The 20,292-nt window shown below is 40.2% G+C and overlaps 1 protein-coding gene across 16 annotated transcripts in view; it reads left to right on the forward strand.

The window, feature by feature from the left end:
• Window positions 1-19,795, forward strand: part of LOC138757024 (zinc finger matrin-type protein 1-like) — a 100,167-nt gene extending 80,372 nt beyond the window's left edge. For all 16 annotated transcript variants that reach the window (XM_069923619.1, XM_069923627.1, XM_069923628.1 and 13 more), the window contains 4 exons: window positions 8,261-8,423; window positions 11,750-12,049; window positions 13,325-13,412; window positions 17,946-19,795. In XM_069923619.1, the coding sequence (XP_069779720.1) occupies window positions 8,261-8,423; window positions 11,750-12,049; window positions 13,325-13,412; window positions 17,946-18,789 (1,395 nt within the window). In that variant the 3' untranslated portion in view covers window positions 18,790-19,795. The remainder of the gene's footprint in view (window positions 1-8,260; window positions 8,424-11,749; window positions 12,050-13,324; window positions 13,413-17,945) is intronic.
• Window positions 19,796-20,292: the final 497 nt, after the last annotated feature.

Consider the following 20,292-nt stretch of genomic DNA (forward strand, 5'->3'; position numbering starts at 1 on the left):
TTTTCCATGAATGTCGTTGATGTCAAGACAAAAATGTGGGTCTGAGACTGTGCCATAGGGTGTACCACTTAACATAATTCAGAGCTTTTTTCATTCATGCACACCTGCTGAAGATGTTTCGTCAAGAAACTAGAAATCCATCTTTTAGTTTTGGAGCAAGTACCGTAGTAGTCGAGCTTCTTAAGTCATCTTTGGTGGGGAATGACATCGAATGCTTTGGAGAAGTTAAGCACCACTAAATCAGTGGTCACCATCAAGCCAATTGGGAGTGCAAAAGGGCATTTTAGTAGCAGCATCAGACCTCCTGAAAATGACGCCAGTCGAGTGAAACTTCAATACAGGATGAGTGTTTGCAAAACTTTATATTTTAAATAGAACTAAACATTTGAGCTCTGCTGCATTTCACAACTAGGCAGTTAAACAGCTGAAGAAAGGGGAAGTTCTAAGAATGTTCTTTGCATGTTGGCAAAGCCATGCATGTGAGTGCTAAAGAAAAGGTTGCAATATTCACCACCACCTCCACCAAGAAGGCCACATCGATGGTCCATCTCAGCTTCCTTTGAGATCCTCATCATCGCAGGAGTCAATCCAGACATTTTGATTTAATCCACATGATTTAACTGTAACAGCTGAGACAACTGGATGCTGCAATACTCAACTAGTTACACCTCGAGCCAAATTGTTCCAGTGTAGTTAAGATGCTCACGTGTGAAAAATGACAAAAGTATGTCTGCACACCAAAAAGCAGAACAAATCCAAACTGGATAATTGATACCAGTCATTCTACTCACTGTATCAGAATAGTTTCAAAATGTGTTAGTCAACAGATTTTATTAAGTGATACTTTATTCAACTATACCGAGGTGACAGTGACATGAAGGTAAGGCAGCATTTGACCAAATATGGCATTAAGGTAGTCCAGTAAACCTGAAGCCAATGGGCATGAAAGGGAAAACAATCACATTGATTGGAGCCACACCTTGCACCAAAGGAAAAGGATGTAGTTGACGGCAGTCAATCATGGCAAACCCAGGATCTTCCTGCAAGTGGTCCTCAAGGCAATGTCCTGGGCCCAGCAATCTTTGATTGCTCTAATGGTCTCCTTACCATCATAAAGTCAGAAGGAGGAATTCTCACTAATGACAACATAATGTTCAATTCCATATGCAACCCATCAGTGAATGAAGCAGCCCACATTTGCATACAGCAAGACTAGGCAACTTTTAGGCATGAGAATGAAAGAATGGCATTAACATTTTTGCCACAAAAATGTTAAGAAATTACTTCACCAAAAATAAAGTGTAACCACGTGTATCCTTGACGTCCAATCGCACTACCACTGCCAATACTGCCACCATCATTATTCTATGTTACCATTGACCAGAAACTCAACTGAACCAACCACATAAATACTATGAGGTCAAGACAAAGGAACACAGACCTGAAATGTTGACTGCTTCTCTTTCTGCATATGTCACCTGACTTCCTGATATTTTTCAGCATTTCCTGTGTTTACTTCAGACTTCCAATGTGCAGATTTTTTTTTATTTGCAAGAGCTGGGTGTCCTGCGATGAGCAACTCACTGAAACCCAACATTCACCATTCACAAGTCAGGAGTGTGGAAGATTTTGGGTCAGTACAGCACCAACAACTCTCAAGAAATTCAATAGTATCCAGGACAATTCCCCATCAACCTCCTTAATTACTGGTATTCATTCCTGCCACACTGGTACACAGTGGCAGAAATGTGTACCATTTAAAAAATACACCGTTGTTCCTTGCCAAGACAACTCCAATGGCATCTCCCAAACCTGCAACTTCTATCACCAAGAATGATAAAGTAGCAGAAGCAAGGAAACACCACTAGCTCCTGTTTACCTCTGAGTTTCATACTATCCTGATGTGGAAAAATAGCACTAGTTCTTCATCATTGTTGGATCTAAATCTGGGCAATGCGTTGGCACGATGCTATGACAACTTCAGCAACCTGGGTTCACATCCAGCTCTGTCTGTAAGGAAGTTGTACGTTCTCCCCGTGACCTGCATGGGTTTTTCCCAGGTGCTCTGGTTTCTGCCCACCATTCAAAACATACAAGGTTTGTAGACTAATTGGGTGAAATTGGGAGGCGCAAGTCTCAATGGCCGGAATTGGCTTCTACGATGTTGTATATAAAACTTGAAATTTAAACTCACAGCTCAACAGCAATGCAGGAGCATCTTTACCAAAAGGACTACAATCATTCAAGATGGCTTGCAACCACCTTAACAATTAAGGATGGCAGTGATACCCAGAGGATAAAAATACTGCAAAATCCAATAGTAAATAACATTTGCTCCTTGGCCTTTGCTAATCAGTCTACAAAGCTAAATTTTGCTCTTCAGGTCGTATTTTTCTGGTCAACATGGTTCATATTGGTTACATATTTTAGGAATTTTGTAAAGTGTTGCTCTTGGTTCTAACTGGTCATCCATTCTAATCCAAAAATCAGAATATATTATTTGTATCACAATCTTGCGACACAGGCACATTAATAAAAAGTTTCATTTGCACTATTTAGACGTACAGCACAGTAACAGGCCTTTGCAGCCATCGAGCCCGTGCTGCCCATTTTCCATATAACTGTTTACGGAGCGGAAACAGGCCATGTCGTCCCTTCAAGACCGCAACGGTTCACTAGAACAACTCCACTAGCTCAACCCTCCCACTCTCTGCCCATAACCCTCCAACCCCCTCACCTCCATGTACACATCCAACCTTCTCTTAAATGACAGAAGGGACCCTGCCGCAACTATCTCATTCGGAAGATCATTCCATTCTGCCACCACTCGCTGAGTAAAAAAGTATCCTCTAATATTTCTCCTAAAATTTTGCCTCCTTACCCTTAACTCATGGCCTCTTGTTCCAACCTCCCCTGCCCTCAGGGGAAAGAGTCTGTTTATGTCGAGTCTATCTATTCCTTTCATAATTTTAAATACCTCTATCAAGTCCCCACTCAGAATAAAGTCCCAGTCTCCTTAATCTCTCCCTGTAATCCAGATGCTGTAAGCCAGGCAACATCCTTGTAAACCTTCTCTGCACCATCTGCACCCTCTCCACCTTATCTATATCCTTCCTATAATTTGGAGACCACAACTGAGCACAGTACTCCAAACCTGACCTCACCAATGCCTTAAACAGCTGCAGCATCACCTCCCAGCTCCTATACTCTATACTATGATTTATGAAGGCCAGCATACCATATGCCTTCTTACCTACCTTCAGTGAACTCTGGACCATAACCTCAGCTCCTTCTGCTCCTCTGCGTGCCTCAGTGCCCTCCCTTTAACTGCATATGTCCTATTCTAGTTATTTTTACCGAAATGCAACACCTCTGTCTACATCGAATTCCATCTGCCATCTTTCAGCCCACTCTTCCAAACAAACCAACTCCTTCTGTAATCCAAGAAAATCTACCTCACTGCCCCTATTTTTGTATCATCCACATATTTGCTTACCTAGTTAACCACACCCTCCTCTAAATCATTAATACAAAGGATAAACAACAAGGGACCCAGGTCCGATCCCTGAGGCACCCTGCTTGTCACAGGCTTCCAACCTGACAGTTGTCCACCATGACTTTCTGCTGTCTATCTTCCAGCTACCTCTGAACCCATGTCACAATCTCTCTACTAATTCCTAGTGACTGAACCTTCCTTATTAACCTTTCATGTGGAACCTTATCAAAAGCCTTACTAAAATCCAAATAGATCACATCAACCGCTCTATCTTCATCCACATTTTTTTTCACTTCTTCAAAAAACTCAACAAGGTTTGTCAAACATGACTTTCCTTTTACAAACCCATGCTGGGTGCCCCTAATCAATCCCTTCCTATCCATATATGCGTATATACTATCTTGAAGAATACCTCCATAACCTTCCCCACCACCGAAGTGAAACCTACTGGCCGATAATTACTTGGCCTACACCTCATGCCTTTTTTGAACAATGGAACTACATTTGCAACCCTCCAATCCCATGGTACCACCCCCTCCTCCAGTGATCTTTGAAAAATCACTGTCAGTGCCCCTGCTATTTGTTCCCTGACCTCCCTTAAAGTCCTGGGGAAAATCCAATCAGGACCAGGAGACTTATCCACCTTAATTGACCCTAGAAGCTCCAAATCCCTCACTTTACTAATCCCTATCCTCTCTATAACTAAGCCATTTGCCTCCCTTAACTCGTTTAACCCAATGTCCCTTTCCCTCGTAAATACGGACGAGAAAAAATTGTTCAATATTTCTCCAATCTCATATGGTTCCTTACATAGTTCACCGGTCCCATCATCCAGTGTCCTATTCTATCCTTAACCCTCCTTTTACTGTTCACATATCTGTAAAAACCCTTAGGATTCACCTTCACCTTATTAACTATGGACACCTCATATCTTCTTTTTGCCTTTCTAATCTCCCTCTTAAGGTTCTTCCTGCAATCTAAGTAATGACGATACATCTCCTCAATCCCTTGTTTTTTATATTTGGTATAGGCCTCCCTCTTGTCCCAAACCAACTTTTTAATTTCACCAGAAAACCACGGCTCCCTCGAACCTTTAGTCCTCCCTTTCGGCCTGACTGGAACATAAATATCCTGTTCTCTCAAAATTTCTCCCCTAAATGCCCCCCAAATTTCCTCTACATCCTTTCCGGCAAAAAGATCAGCCCATGCAACTCTCTGCAAATCCCTTCTCATTTCTCCAAATCTGGCCTTTCCCCACTCGAAGACCTTCAACCTTGGACCCGACCTATCCCTTAATGATGATTAAGCTAAAGCTAATGGACCCGTGATCACTGGATCCGAAGTTCTCTCCAACGCTTACCTCCGTCACCTGCTCCATTTCATTCCCAGACAACAGATCTAACACCGCTCCCCCTCTTGTTGGCATCTCAACATAATGCTGCAAAAAGCAATCCTGAACACAATGCATAAATACTAAGCCACCCTGCCCTTTTACAGACTGCGTTACCCAATCTACGTTTGAAAAATTGAAATCCCCAACCAACAGCACCCTATTTCTACTGCACATCTCACCTATTTCCTTGCACATTTGCTCTTCTAGTTCCCTTTCCTCATTTGGAGGCCTATAATTTACCCCCATAATAGTAACCTCACCCTTCTTATTTTTCAGCTTTACCCACACTGCCTCCCTCGATGAGCCCTCCAGTCTATCTTGCCTCAGCACTGCTGTAATATCCTCCCTGACAAGTAATGCCACACCTCCCCGTCTTAATCTACCAACTCTGTCACATCTAAAGCAGCAAAATCCTGGAACATTTAACTGCCAATCACAACCTCCCTTCAACCACATCTCGCTAAAGGCCACAATATCATAATGCCACATGTCAATCCACACCTTTAGCTCATCCAGCTTCCTTACTACACTCCTCGCATTAAAATAAATACATCTCAGGGATCTCCTACATCCTACCTTCTGCCTATCCTCCTCTGTTTTTTTTTCTTTGGCTTGGCTTCGCGGACGAAGATTTAATTCTCATAATTGTCACTACAACATCTTTTTACTACTTCCTGCTTTTCCTCTCTCAAATTATTGAAACATGTCTCTTTCTTTAGCCTACAAACCCTCTCCCTGTTGTCCTGCCTAACTTGAAACCCTGTCCCCAACCATACTAGTTTAAACCCCCCCCCAACAGCCCTAACAAATGCCCCCGTCAGGAAACTGGTCCCTCTGGGATTAAGATATAATCCATCATTACAGTATAGGTCCCATCTCCCCAAAAAAGGTCCCAATGGTCCAAGAACTTGAAACCCTATCTCTTACCCCCCCCCCCCCACTTTTACCATGTTTAACCTCCACCTAATTCTATTTCTGCCCTCACTGTTACGTGGCACAGAAAGCAATCCAGAGATTACCCCCTTCGTGGTCCTCCTTTTAAGATCCCTACCCAACTCCCTATGCTCATTCTGCAGGACCATTTCCTCCTTCCTTCCAACATCATTGGTACCAAAATGTACCACAACCTTAGGCTCCTTACCCTCCCCTTTTAGGATGTTCTGAACGCTCATAGACACATCTGGCACCAGGGAGGCAAACCACCATCTGGTTTTCCTTATCATGTCCACAAAAACCTCGGGGGGTCTGTCCTCCTAACCATTGAATCCCGTATGACTATCACCCTTTTCCTTTTATCCCTACCTTTCTGGACACAGACGTTGACACCACACCCCTGCCCACCATAGTCTGACTATCCCTTTCCTCAGTACTCAAGGTGGAGTACCGATTTCTGAGTTCAGACGGGTGCTTGCACATGAACCTGACCCCTCCCTTTCCTCCTAACGGTAACCCACTGCCCCTCCTCCCATGGCCCCTGTGCGACCACCTCCCTGTAGCTCTTGTCTACGATAGCCTCAATTTCCCTAACCAGAGTGAGGTTATCGAGCTGCAGCTCAAGTTCCTTGACCCGGTCCTTTAGGCCACACTTCTTATCCGTGATGGCCTCACTCTCCCTAACGAGAGAGGTCATCGAGCTGCAGTTCTAATTCCCTAACTTGGTCCTTTAGACACTGCAGCTCAGCCCACTTTGTGCACACGTGGATGTCCAGGAGACGTGAAGATGCCATGACTTCCCTCACGTGACATTGAGAGCAGAAAACTGCCCTCACACATCCTTCCTCCTTTTCCTCACATCTTCTTAAATTAACTGTGACTGCCTTACCTTTATTCCAGGACGCTCACCGAAGCCTCTCGAGCCAAAGCCTCAAGGACCCACTCCTTCACTGTGCCACTCACGCACTGGGCTGCTCTTCACTGGCCGCTCCATTATACTTACCCTCCTTTTATTAGTTCCTTGGCCAATTAACCCCCTCACTCTCTCCAAGCTCCTCCTCCTCCAGATAGTCGCCCAAACTCCAGTCGCCACCTCCTCCGACTCACAGCCCGAACCAAGTAACTTACATGCCTGGTACGTTTTGAACAGTGAGAGGAAACCAGAGCACCTATGCAGACAAGGCAAGAACATACAAACTCCTTATAGACAATGGCAAATTCAAACGCAGGTCACTGATGCTTTAACAGCATTGCACTAACCACTACACTAACTGTCCCATCCCTATAGTTTAGGTTTCTCCATTTCATACTCACCAGTTCATGATTTTCTTACCTTTCTCAATGAGATTTACATGAGTCTTGCAAATGTGCGAAAGGATTTACAGAAGCCATCAAGTTGCCAACAAATGTAGCATTGATGGTTGATAGTTATTGAATTTTCAACAGAAAGCCTGGGTGTTTAAAAGAGCAACTTTATAGTAAGTGTGAGCTGCCTCTAGTTCTTCATTTGTGGACAGTTCGTTGGTGGTGAGCTGTCTTATAGAAACTCACAGAGCTCTTATGTGGAGAGCTCCAGGACTTTGTCCCAGTGAAAATGGTATAGGTGACAGTATATGTTCAAATGTACATATATTAAGACACCTAAGTTCTATTAGAATTGGAGAAATCCATGTTTTAAGTTCAAATTTCAGATTTATTTTCAGATTACATGCATGACATCACATATAACCCTGAGATTCTTTTTCCTGCAGGCAAGGCAGAATTACCACTCATTGGTAGTGAAAGAAAAACTGTACACTATGTATTCATGTAAACAAATGTCAACAACTGGCTGTGCAATAGAAAGGAGAAAAAATAAAGTGCAGAAGAGTCCTTAAATTAGTCCCTGAATGAGTTTGTTGTTGAGAAGTCTGATGGTGGAGGGGTAGCAGCTATTCCTGAACCTGGTGGTGTGAGTTTTGTGGCAGCATTCTCTGTAGATGTTTTCATTGGTGGAGAGGGATTTGCCTATAATGTCCTTGGCAGAGTCCACTACATTTTATACTCGGGGGTATTGATGTCCCCATACCAGGCGATGATGCATCCGGTCAGCACACTTTGCACCACACATCTGTAAAATTTTCCAAGGTTTCCGATGTCATTCCAAACCTCCATAAATCCCTGAGGAAGTAGAGGTCCTGACAAGCTTTCTTCATGATGCCATTAGAATGTTGGCTCTAGGAAAGATCCACGAAAATATAGAAAATGAAATACTATTTTTTTCGTGCATTTTGTCAAGTTGATGCCCATTGTTATTTGACCAATAGGTTTGCAGTGATCTTAAACACTAACAATCAAGGTCTAAGCATATTTGTAGAGTGCCTTTTTAAAGGACAAATACTAAAGATTTTAATCACCACTTACAAAAGACTAAGATTGTACCTGATGCTTGTTTACAGGATGCTGGATCAGGAGGAATGGACAAGAATAAATTTTGCATTTTGTGTAATATGGTTTTCACGTCCCCTATAGCTGCACAATTCCACTATCAGGGGAAAGTCCACGCAAAGCGGCTTAAACAACTCGTCAGGATGCAGCCCTCTGTAATCCAGCCACAGACTGGTAGGAAGTCCATACTCCCAATAAGTCCATTCTGTACACTGATCTTGTTGCCTGATTTTCTCAGAGTATTTACCACTGTCAATTGAGGTGATACATTGCAGTGTAAAGAAACATCAAACCTTGGTATTGTATGAGGCAAGCTCCAATGTGATTTATTGTGAGGTTTTTTTTCAGAATGTTCAGATTTCTGATAATAAAACACAGGCTGAGATATTACTTGTTTGAGGATGTAGGAAGCCCTTTCTTCCCCAAAACAATACTCCATGTAAAGTGAAAAACATGAAATAGTAAAACCCTAAAGTGCTCCCCAAGCTATGTGAAACATAGTTGAGGACATTTTAGAATTATTGAGGTTATAAAACTAAGGATGCAGCGAAAAACAAATTAATTTTCTAGAGAAACAGAAGAACTTCAGATGTTGGAATCTTGAGCAAGCAAAGAAGAGCTGGAAGGTCTCAGAAAGTCAGACAGCATCCATGGAGATAGCCATCAGAAAACCTGGGCGCTTAAAAATCTAGTAGTAAAACACAAACATCTGCAACTCCGAGATTGAAGTAAAAACACAATGCTGAAGCAACTCAGCAGGTCAAATAGTGTCTGAAACATTGGTTATGTATCTTTATCTTTGCTATATAAAGTACACTAGGAGTCCAAAAATCCAGACTGTTCAGGGATTGGGTTGGTCAGGATTTTCTGGATTCTTGGGCAGTACTTTTCAAATTTAAGGAGGAATAAAGAAGAGATGAACAGTTAAATTTTGAAAGTTTATTCATTTACAAATGTAGCATGCTTCATTTATCAAAACGAGCAGTTTTAAAGAAAAATAAAATGGTTGCATGTTATGCATGTACACATGCAAACAAAGCCCACTAAATTTAAAAAATTTGAGAGTTTCTCTAAAGTCCTGATTCTCAGGTGATCTGGATTTCTGGCATCCGGATTTTTGGACTTCTTCTCTACACTGTTTGACCTGCTAAGTTTCTCCAGCATTGTATTTTTGCTTAATATGCAACACTGTAGAGTAGGAAAAGGCTCACTTGATCTAAATGGACAGTTCATCATAAAGAGGTTGGTGGAAAGCCATCTTACTGAAATGTAGAGAACTATTATGTTGCGAGTTCTAGGACTATATCCCAGTGACAGTGATTTATGCGATAGTAAATGTTCAAATAAGGATATTGTGTAACTTGAAATGAAACTTGGAGGTTGCAATGATTCCCCTTTTTGTGCTGCCTTTTTGCTTTTCAATAAAAGTACATCTCTGTTGTCTAGAAATTCAATAGTGTGAATTTTTTAGCATTATGTGGTCAAGAAAATTGAATGAATTTTTGCATTAGGGAATCAAGGGATGAATTGTTCTGCATGCAATGCTTCTAATGCAGTAATCACAGGTACTTGGACATTGTTGTCCTGAGAATGTCCACGATTGATCATATCTGTAGGAATCATGGTCGATCATGAGACCAAAATATACAGTCTATTGATGTTTACAAATATGTGAAAAACTGTATGAGCTCAATATCTGGCACATACCAAACTTACAGAACTTAGAACATTACAGCACAGTAGAGGCCCTTCAGCCCTTGATGACCTATATATTCCTACCAAAAAATAAATAAATTCCAACCTCATAAGCTACTATTTTTCTTTCATCCTTGTGCCTGTTTGAGTCTCTTAAATATCCCTAATATTTCAGCCTCCACCACCACCAAGGCGTTCCAGGCACCCACAACTCTCTGAGTAAAAAAAAACTACCCCTGATGTATCCCCTAAACTTTCCTCCCTTCACTTTCTACAGATACCTTCTGGTGTTTGCTATTATAACGATATAACAATTACAGTTTGGAAACAGGCCATCTTGGCTCCTCTTGTCTGTACCGATCTAAGTGATCTCCTCTAGTCCCACCTACCTGCATTTTGCCCATAACCCTCCAATCCCCTCCATATACTATCTAACCTTTCCTTAAATGACAAAATTGGCTTTGCTGTGACCACCTCTTCCAGGTCATTCCACTTAGCCACCACTCTCTGAGAGAAGTTCCCTCTCATGTTACGTCTAAACTTTTTCCCCCTAACTCTTAACTCATGACCTCTCACCTACCCTCAAGGGAAAAGGCCTATTTACATCTTTTCTACCTATACCTCTCATAATTTTAAATATCTCTCTCAAATCCCTTCTCAACCTTCTATGCTCCAATGAATAAAGACCTAATCTACTCAATCTTCCTTTGTAATCTTGATTCTGAAATCCAATATCTCCTTTGCACCTTCTCTATCTTATTGATATTCTAAATTTGGCTTCACCAATGCCTTGAATAGTCTCAACATCACTTCCCAACTCCTATATTCTATGCTTTGATTCATAAAGACCAGCGTACCAAAAGCTTTCTTCATCACTCTATCCACATGAGATCCATCCTTCAAAGAACGATGGATAGTTATTCCTAGATCTTTCTGCTCTTCTCCATTCTTTGATGCCCTCCCCTTCACTGCATGTCCAGTTTTGATTATACCTACCATAATGAAACACTTCACACTTCTCAGCATTAAACTCCATCTCCCATCTTTCAGCCCACTCTTCTAAGCAATCCAAATTCTTCTGCAATCTCTGAAAACCTTCACAATCCACTACTCCACCTATCTTTGTATAATCCGCATATTTACTAATCCAGTTTACCACTCCATCATCCAAATCATTAATGTAAATGACAAACAACAAGGGACTCAACACCGATCCCTGAGGCACACCGCTCGTCACCAGCCTCCAACCTGACAGACAGTTATCCACCATGACTCTCTGGCATCTACCTCCTAGCCACTGTTAAACCCATTTGACTATCTCAAAATTAATACTTAGCACCTGAACCTTCCTTACCAGCCTTCCATGTGGAACCTTATTGAAGGGCTTACTGAAACCATATAGACAACATCTACTGCCCTACCCTCATCAACATTCCTAATCTCCTCCTCAAAAAATTCAACAAGATTTGTCAAACTGACCTTCCACGCACAAATCTATGTTGAGTATTCCTGATCAGACTCTGTCTCTCCAGATACTTAAATATATATTATCTCTAAGAATACTTTCTATTAGCTTAGAAAATTAACATTAAGACTGAACATTTGAAATATTAACAAATAGTGTCTAAGTTCCTCTTTTGTGTCCCTAAATCAAATATGATTTGCTGATCAATTTTCTGCATTAAAGCTGCAAATGCGACCTCAGCTTGAGTAGAATCTGTTTAGATAAATACCATATAATTTTTCAAGAACAGCAGTATGAGATCCAACATCAGAATGATTGTGACCTTTCCTTTGCATTTCAGTACAGTGTTCAATCACGGTATCCACAGATGTGGAAAATAAATCTTCAGAGCGAATCACCTCTGTACACAGTGAATCGCCCGAAATGGTCATGCAAGATACTACTAAGGAAGTTTCTGTGACAGCCACTACAGCTCTGGATCAGGAAGATCCTAACAAATTCTGCAAACTTTGTAATGCCTCTTTTAAAAACACACTGATGGCCCAACAACATTACATTGGCAAGAAGCACAAGAAAAATGACACAAGGAGACAGTTAATGGAAGAACTGGGGAAGAAGATAGATTCTTCTGAAAAGAATGGTAAGGAAATATGAGCATTAGTGAAGTGAAACACCAAATGCAAGTCTGTTAGCTTGTATCAGAATCAGGATTTATTGTCATGAACAAGTTATGAAATTCAGTGTTTTACGGCAGCGTCATAGAGCAAACATACATTATTTGAACCATTTTACGACATTGGTATCAAAAATAAAATAAAATAATAAAAACAATAAAAGTGCACAAAAAGTAAGGCAGCATCTTTGGTTCATTGATTATTAAGGAATCTGATGGCAGTGGGAAAGAAGCTGTCCTTGTGCCTTTTCCTCAATGGTAGCAGAGTGAAGAGGGCATGGTCTGGGTGATGAGGGTCTTTGAGGATGGAGCCTGCTTTTTTAAGACACTGCCTCATGTTGATGTCCTCAATGGAGTGAGTCTGGTGCCTGTGATGTCGCAGACGGAGTTAACAGCCCTCTGGAGTTTTATTCTTGTCCTGAAAGTTGATCCCTCCATAACAGGCAGTGACGCAACCAGCCAAAATGCTCTCCACAGATAACCTGTAGAAGTTTACGAGAGTCTTCAGTGACATACTGAACCTCCTCAGACACCTCACAAAGTATAGCCACTGGTGAGTCTTCTTTGTGATTGCATCAATATTATCTGGAGATTGAATAACTTTCAATCAAACCCTTGTAAGGATCTGGAAAATAAAGGGAAAATCAGAACTAATAATGGTATTATATATTCCAGGTAAATCTATAAATCTTAAACCTTACATTTGTGCAGCCATCATGTACTAGAGATTGGAAACTCAATGTTTTCACAGATAAACTGTTCTATAATGTAGTCTTATGTGTGAAGAAGTTAGCACATTGCATTTCAAAGTTAAATACATAAACTTTTTAAAATCAATTAAGGCTTTTATGAACCTAATAATTGTTTCCTTCACCTTGCTCCTTCACCACAATTTAAAATGTTCAATTTCTTACTTTTCCTATTTCTGGTAAAAGATCATTGACTTCAAATGTTAATTTTCTCTTTCCACAGATTCTCTCTGACCTGCTGAGTGCATTTTGTGGTTTTTTTTTTACAGATTTCCAGCAACTTCAGTACAGTATTTTGCTTTTGATTTAGTAAATAACATACATGTAAACATCCAGGCATGAGAAGAACTGTATAGATTGAATATTTTGGCAACATATTTTTAATCACTAGTGTGTAAATTTGAAAATCATAATTGAAATTGTAACATTTTTGTTCAATTATTGGAAGTTCATTGGAAAACTTATTCCATTTCTATTCTTATAATGGAAACAGGTCATTTTTCATGTGCCATCTGCAGCATTACACTAAATTCCATTCAGCAGTACCAGAGGCATTTACAAGGATTCAAGCATCAATTTAAGTAAGAGATTTTTTTCCAGACATTTTTCATTGATTTAATAATGTATCATAACTATAATTGAATCAAAATGTCAAGTGGCAGTAATTAGCTGTAAAATAAGTCTTCATGGAATAAATAAGATTTTATTTGTTCAATCTGTCCTTTTTAGATCGTTAAATTCTTTCTAAGCAATTGGAGCTTGTTTTTGAACACTTTACCATTGAACAAATCACTTAGTCACTTGGGTGTATATCACTACTTTAAGATTTTTTTGTACTGCCAATATGTGGCAATTCGGCCTCACCCACAGGAGAAAGAATCTCAAGGTTATATGTGATGTCATATATGTACTCTGAAATCTGAATCAGAAGTTCCACAGTATGGAAACAGGCCATTTGGACCAATTGGTCCATGCTCATCAAGCTCTTTGCATTTGCCTGCATTAAGCCCATATCTTCAAAACCTTCACTATCCTTATTTCTGTCCAAATATCTTTTGAATGTCATAATTGTGCCTGCTTCTGGCAGCTCATTCCATATACTCCCACTCTGTGTGAACAAGGTTCCCTTTGGGCTCGAAGTCTGTCTCCCACATTTGTAACATGGTATCCCTGCTCCTGCACTTTGTCCCCTGTCTGATGAACGAAAGCATGTTGTACCTTCTTTGCCACCCTGTCTAGCTGTGTCTCCCCTTTTAAGGAACTACATGCTTGTATCACCAAGCTTCTTTTCCCTCCAGCACTCCTCAGGACCCTATCATGTAAGTTCTGACTGGGTTCAACCTACCAAAGGGCAGCACCTTGCACTTGCCCAAATTAAATTCCATCTTCCATTCCTTCGCCCACTTTCCCATTTCATCCAGATCTTGCTGTACCTTGGATGATCTTTCAATGAAGATACTGCTGATGGGCAGGGAGATGCAGGATTTAGTCCCAGTGATCCCCGAAGACAGCCAATATATTTCCAGCTCAAAATGGTTTATGACAAGGAGAGAAACATGAGCAAAGAGTGCTCCCATGCTCCTGGAGCCATTGTTCCTGGTTGTAAACTCATTGGTTTGCAAAATGATATTGGAGACATCTGGAAGATTAACCAAATAACACTTTATGGTAGACATTCCAATATCATGCATAATAACTGGATGGAGTCAAGCTTCTAAAGCATAGTTGGAGATGTATTCATCCAGAAATATATAACCATATAACAATTAGAGCACATAATTCGGCCAATTCGGCCTTTCTAGTCCGTGACAAACACCTACTCCCACCTAGTCCCATTGACCCACACCCAGATCATAACCCTCCATACTCTCCTTGTCCATATACCTATCCAACTTTTCCTTAAATGTTAAAATTGAACCTGCATCTACTACTTTGGATGGAAGATCATTCCACATTCCCACCACCCTCTGAGTGAAGAAATTCCATCTCGTGTTTCCCCTAAACTTTTCCCTCTTCAGTCTCAATCCATGTACTCTTGTTTGAATTTTCCCCACTCTCAATGGAAAAAGCCTGTCCACATTGACTCTATCTGTCCCCCTCATAATTTTAAATACCTCTATCAAATCACCCTTCAATCTCCTATGCTCCAGGGAATAAAGTGTTTCTTCCACCCCCCCCTCCCCCCCTCCACTCAACCTTTTCCTGTAACTCAAACCCTGAAACCCAGGCAAAATTCTTGTAAATCTCCTCTAAACTCTCTTGATTCTGTTTATATCCTTCCTATAATTCAGTGACCAAAATTACACACAGTATTCTAAATTTGGTCTCACCAATGGCTTATACAACTTCAACATGACATCCCAACTCCTGTATTCAATACTATGATTTATGAAGGCCAACACACTAAATATTTCCTTCACCACTCAATCTACATGTGACTCAACTTTCAGGGAATTATGTACCAGAATTCTTAAATCCCTTTGTTCTACTGCACTCCTCAATTGTCTACCATTTAACATGTATGATCTTTGCTGATTAGACCTACAAAAATGTAGCACCTCACTTTATAATTATTAAACTCCATCTGCCATCTTTCAGCCCACTCTTCTAACTGTCCTATATCCCACTGCAAGCTTTGATAACCTTCTTCACTGTCCACAACACCACCAATCTTCATATCATCTGCAAACTTACTAATCCGATTTACCACCCTATCAACTTGATCATTAATATATATGACAGACAACGCTAGTCACCGGCCTCCAATTTGACAGTTTTCCACCACTACTCTCTGGCATCTCCCATCCATTGTTGAATCCATTTCACTACTTCAACATTAATACCTAATGCTTGAACCTTCCTAACTAACCTCTTATGTGGAATCTTGTCAAAGGCCTTACTAAAGTCCATATAAACAACATCCACAGCCTTCCCCTCATCAACCTTCTTAGTAACCTCCTCAAAAAACTCTGATTGGTTAAACATGATCTACCATGTACAAAACCATGTTGACTACTCCTAATTAATCCCTGTCTTTCTAAATAATTGTATATACCATCTCTAAGAGCACTCTCCATTAATTTACCCACCACCGACATCAGACTCACAGCTTTACTTTTGGTGCCTTTTTTAAACAGTGGAACAACATGAGCTATGCTCCAATCCTCTGGCACCTCCCCCGTGGCCAGTGGCATTTTAAAAATTTCTGTTAGAGCCCCCACTATTTGTACACTAACCTCCCTCAGGGTCCTAGGGAATATCTCATCGACCTGGCGATTTATACACCTTTATTCTCTTCAAAATAGCCAATACTACCTCCTTATTAATCTGAATATTATCCATGACCTCACTACCAGATTTTCTTCCTTCACCTGGCTCAATTTTCCTTTCCTGAGTAAAGAGTGAAGACAAAAAAAAATCATTTAAAATTTCCCCCATCTCTTCTGACTTCTCATGTGGCCTACCCCTCTGATCATCAAGGGGCCCAATCTTATCCTTCACTATTCTTTTAATTTTAATGTACCTGTAGAAACCCTTGAGATTTATTTTTACCTTGCCTGCCAAAGCAGCTTCATATCTCCTTTTAGCCTTTCTAATTTCTTTCTTTTTAACACTCCTTATATTCCTCAAACACCTTATCTGTTCCCTGCTGTCTATACCTGTTGTCACATCCCTCTTCCTCCAAACCAAATTCCCAATATCCATTTAAAACCAAGACTCTCTATATTTTATAACCTTTCCTTTAATCGTCACAGGGATAGACCAACTCTGTATACTCAAAAATTTCCCCTTTGAATATCCTCCATTTATCTGTTACATCCTGGAGAGTATTCCATCATAATCCTAAATTGTGCCTTTTAAATTGGGGAAGTGGGTCTAGCTTCTGATCTGTTCTTGCAACCACAGTGTTTATGTGGCTGGTCCATTTGGGTTTGTGAAAGATATTTACCAGGATCCTGACTGAATAACAGGGTATGAGCTAAAAGCGAACTGGACAAACTTGAACCAATTTCTCTGGAGGGAAGACCTAATCGAAGTTTATAATATCATGAGAGGGCAAAGAGAGATGAAGAGAATTTTTTTCCCAGGGTAAAATTGTCCAATTACTAAAAGACATGCATTTAAGTTAGAGGGGGAAAGTTTAAAGGAGATGTGCAGGGCAATTTTTGTTACACAGAGGTGCCTAGAACAGGCTTCCAGGAGTATAACCATATAACAATTTACAGTACAGAAACAGGCCATATCGGCCCTTTTAGTCCGCACCATTTTACAAGAATTTCCATTAGTTCCACCTACCCACTCCCTTGCCCATAACCCTCCAACCCCCTCATATCCATGTACTCATCTAACCTCCTCTTAAATGACAGAATTGTCCCTGCCGCAACTACTTCTTCAGGTAGATCATTCCACTCAGCCACCACTCTCTGAGTGAAGAAGCATCCTCTTATATTACTCCTAAAGTTTTGCCCTCTATCCCTTAACTTATGACCCCTTTGTTCCAATCTCCCCTCCCCTTAAAGGAAAGAGCCTATTCACATCTACTCTATCTATTGCCTTCATAATTGCCTTCATAAATCCCCTCTCAACCTTCTTCGCTCCAATGAATAAAGTCCCAGTCTACTCAATCTTTCAAGATACTGCAATCCAGGCAACATTTTTGTAAACCTTCTTTGCACCCTGTCGAACTTATTTATATCCTTCCTATAATTTGGAGACCAGAACTGCACACAATACTCCAAACTTGGCCTCATCAATGCCTTAAACAGTCTCAACATCACCTCCCAGCTCTTATATTCTATTCTATGATTTAGAAAGGCCAGCAGAGTAGTGGCAGATGCAGATAAAATAGTTGTATTTAAGAAGACATGTGAATATGCAGGGCTTGGAGGGATATGGATCAGGTGCATGCAGAAGAGATTTAGTTTAATTTTGGTATCATGTTCAAGACAGACATTGTGCGCCAGTGGGGCCTGTTCCTATTCTGTACTGTTCTATTTAATAAACTGTCTTGACAATTCATAGGAGAATATTTTGGTTCATTGCTCAACAAAACTGTCAAAAAATTGACTGGGATTTTCCCAGAAGTAAAATGAGCTGGGTTTTTTTTTTTGCAGAGAGCAGGAAGTGGCTAACCTGGTGAAGAACACAAAATCAAAGAAATACCACTCATTCCAGGATGAACTTGATGACTTCATCAGAGTTCAAAAAGCAAGAGGCCTGGTGCCAAAGATGTGTTTTAGAAAATTTGAGGACAATCAAAAGGAGGAGGAGGAGGAGGAAGAGAACAGTGGCTTCCACATGGACAACTCACTACAATCTTCTGATTGCTCATTGGACGAAAAACAAGACATGCCTGGCCCCAGCCCGAGTAGCTTCCAAAAGGAGAACCCACTCCCAGTGAATAAGGAAACTAAAGTACAATGGCCCCCCTTCCCAGGTGATCATTCAACGATCCAACCTCTAGAGACCAGTGACTTGCCTGTGAAATATTACACAGAAAAGATACCACCTCTGAAGCTAACCTGTCCAGAAAAAACTCAGGATCTATGCAGTGTGGAGTCAGCTGATGAATGTAAACCAGTGAGTTCTGATGATAGCACTAGTTCATACAAGAAAGACAAGAGGGCAAAGAAGAAGAAGCACAGAAGGGAGAAAAGAAACAAGAACATTGAATGTAAAAGAGAGAGCAAACATGAGAACTTCAGGAAGGAGAAAGGTGTTGAAGCACTGAGGTTGGAACCAAATACAAATCAGACTGGTCAAAAACCAGTTGAACGAGATAAAGAAGGGCTTATGTTGAACAAAGAAGGAAAGATGAAACAAAAGAAAGATAAAAAAGACCTGAATATAGAAAAAGACGATGTAAAACAAAGACATAAAAAACAGAAAAAGAAGAAGGATGTTGATACAAGAACAGAAGAGGAAAAGCTTTGGGATGAATCAATTTTAGGAATTTGAAGCATAAGGAACTTTGATACGTGACCATCGTCTAAACTTACTCAGGCACTCTGAGAATAAAACTCGACTGTTAATAGACACATTTGAAAGTTCTAATATTTTTGTCTTCCCCACTATTTTGTTGTTCCAAGATATTGTTTCAGGCAGTTGTAAAATATGTCACTAAGTTGTCCTTACATTTTTTTTTGTTAATTTTGTCAAAATTATAATTATAACTGTTCATTTACAGCAAATTGTGAGACTTAACCAAGATTCAATGAACAGCGTGATAGTTTTAAATATTTTATGTGATATTCCATTCGATGTTGTAATACCACATAACTCTTCTGGTAAAGGTATTCAAACATTGTTGGGGACTGGTAAGCTTCAGCAATTAGTTCCTTCATCGTTGATGGGTCGAAATCATTGATACCCTCCTAGAAAAATCTAGAAATAGCTTCAACAGAAGAATTTTAGTGACTTGGGAATCTGGGCTCACTCCCACCACCACACTGGCAATTAGGAATGGGCAGCAAAAGCAGGTTTTGCTCACAATAAATCAAATGACTTGCTATATAAAAATTTTAATGTGCAGAATGCCGAACAGCAATCACTTCTGGGCCAGCACACAAAAAAAAATGGTTTGTCTAATGAATGTTTTGGAGCTAGGGGTTAAGAAGTGTGGAGAGGTGGACTGAAAAAAAAAAGATATTTATAATGATCTGGCAAGTTCACATCAACACTTTAAATTTTAAATGATTGTCAATTAGGATAAGGCAGAATAATATTTTATGTGATATAATTCTTTCTATTTATAGACTATACAGTACTGCATTCTGTACCTTTACTGTGAATAATGCCTAGTGATCTGATGCACAGGGTGACATTCAAAATTTCAGACAAATTTCTGTTAAACTCCAAAAATAAAATGTATACAGAATCAAAAATGGTGATCTTTTCCTGTATCAGGTTGTGACAGTGCCATAGTTGTAACAGCCCTCTTCATTAAACTGTTCATGCAATTAAAGTGCCATTCTCCAGCCTAAACCATTAATTTGCCCAAAGTTTACTTTGCACTATTTACTTTTATCTTATTAAAGTAACAGTAATACTTCTGCACTTAAATTGGGAAACCTGAGTTTAAAATCCAGAGAACATAACTTGAAATCCCACAAAATCAACGAGGGATCTTAAATGGTAATTAGTTTCAGTAATTGTAATCACAATGGATAGTTATAACTGATATTCTTAAGGGGTGTAAATACGCCACCTTGATCGAAATGTGACTCCAGATCTGCAACTCTGAATTGAGTGTACTGACATTAGTCTTGCCACTGAACTCAGAACCAACAATTTCTCTGAGCTTACCAATACATATAAATTCTCGCAGGAACATCTGGTGAATGAAAATTGTGAGAGCTGGTCCACAGTGTAATCAAACAACAGCTGGACAATCTTACATACGTCCTAGATTTTTCCATTACAAACCCTCTACACATCTAGTCTTGCCAGCAGGATGGACCC

This window comes from Narcine bancroftii, chromosome 3 (genome assembly GCF_036971445.1).
Source record: "Narcine bancroftii isolate sNarBan1 chromosome 3, sNarBan1.hap1, whole genome shotgun sequence".
Classification (NCBI taxonomy): domain Eukaryota; kingdom Metazoa; phylum Chordata; class Chondrichthyes; order Torpediniformes; family Narcinidae; genus Narcine; species Narcine bancroftii.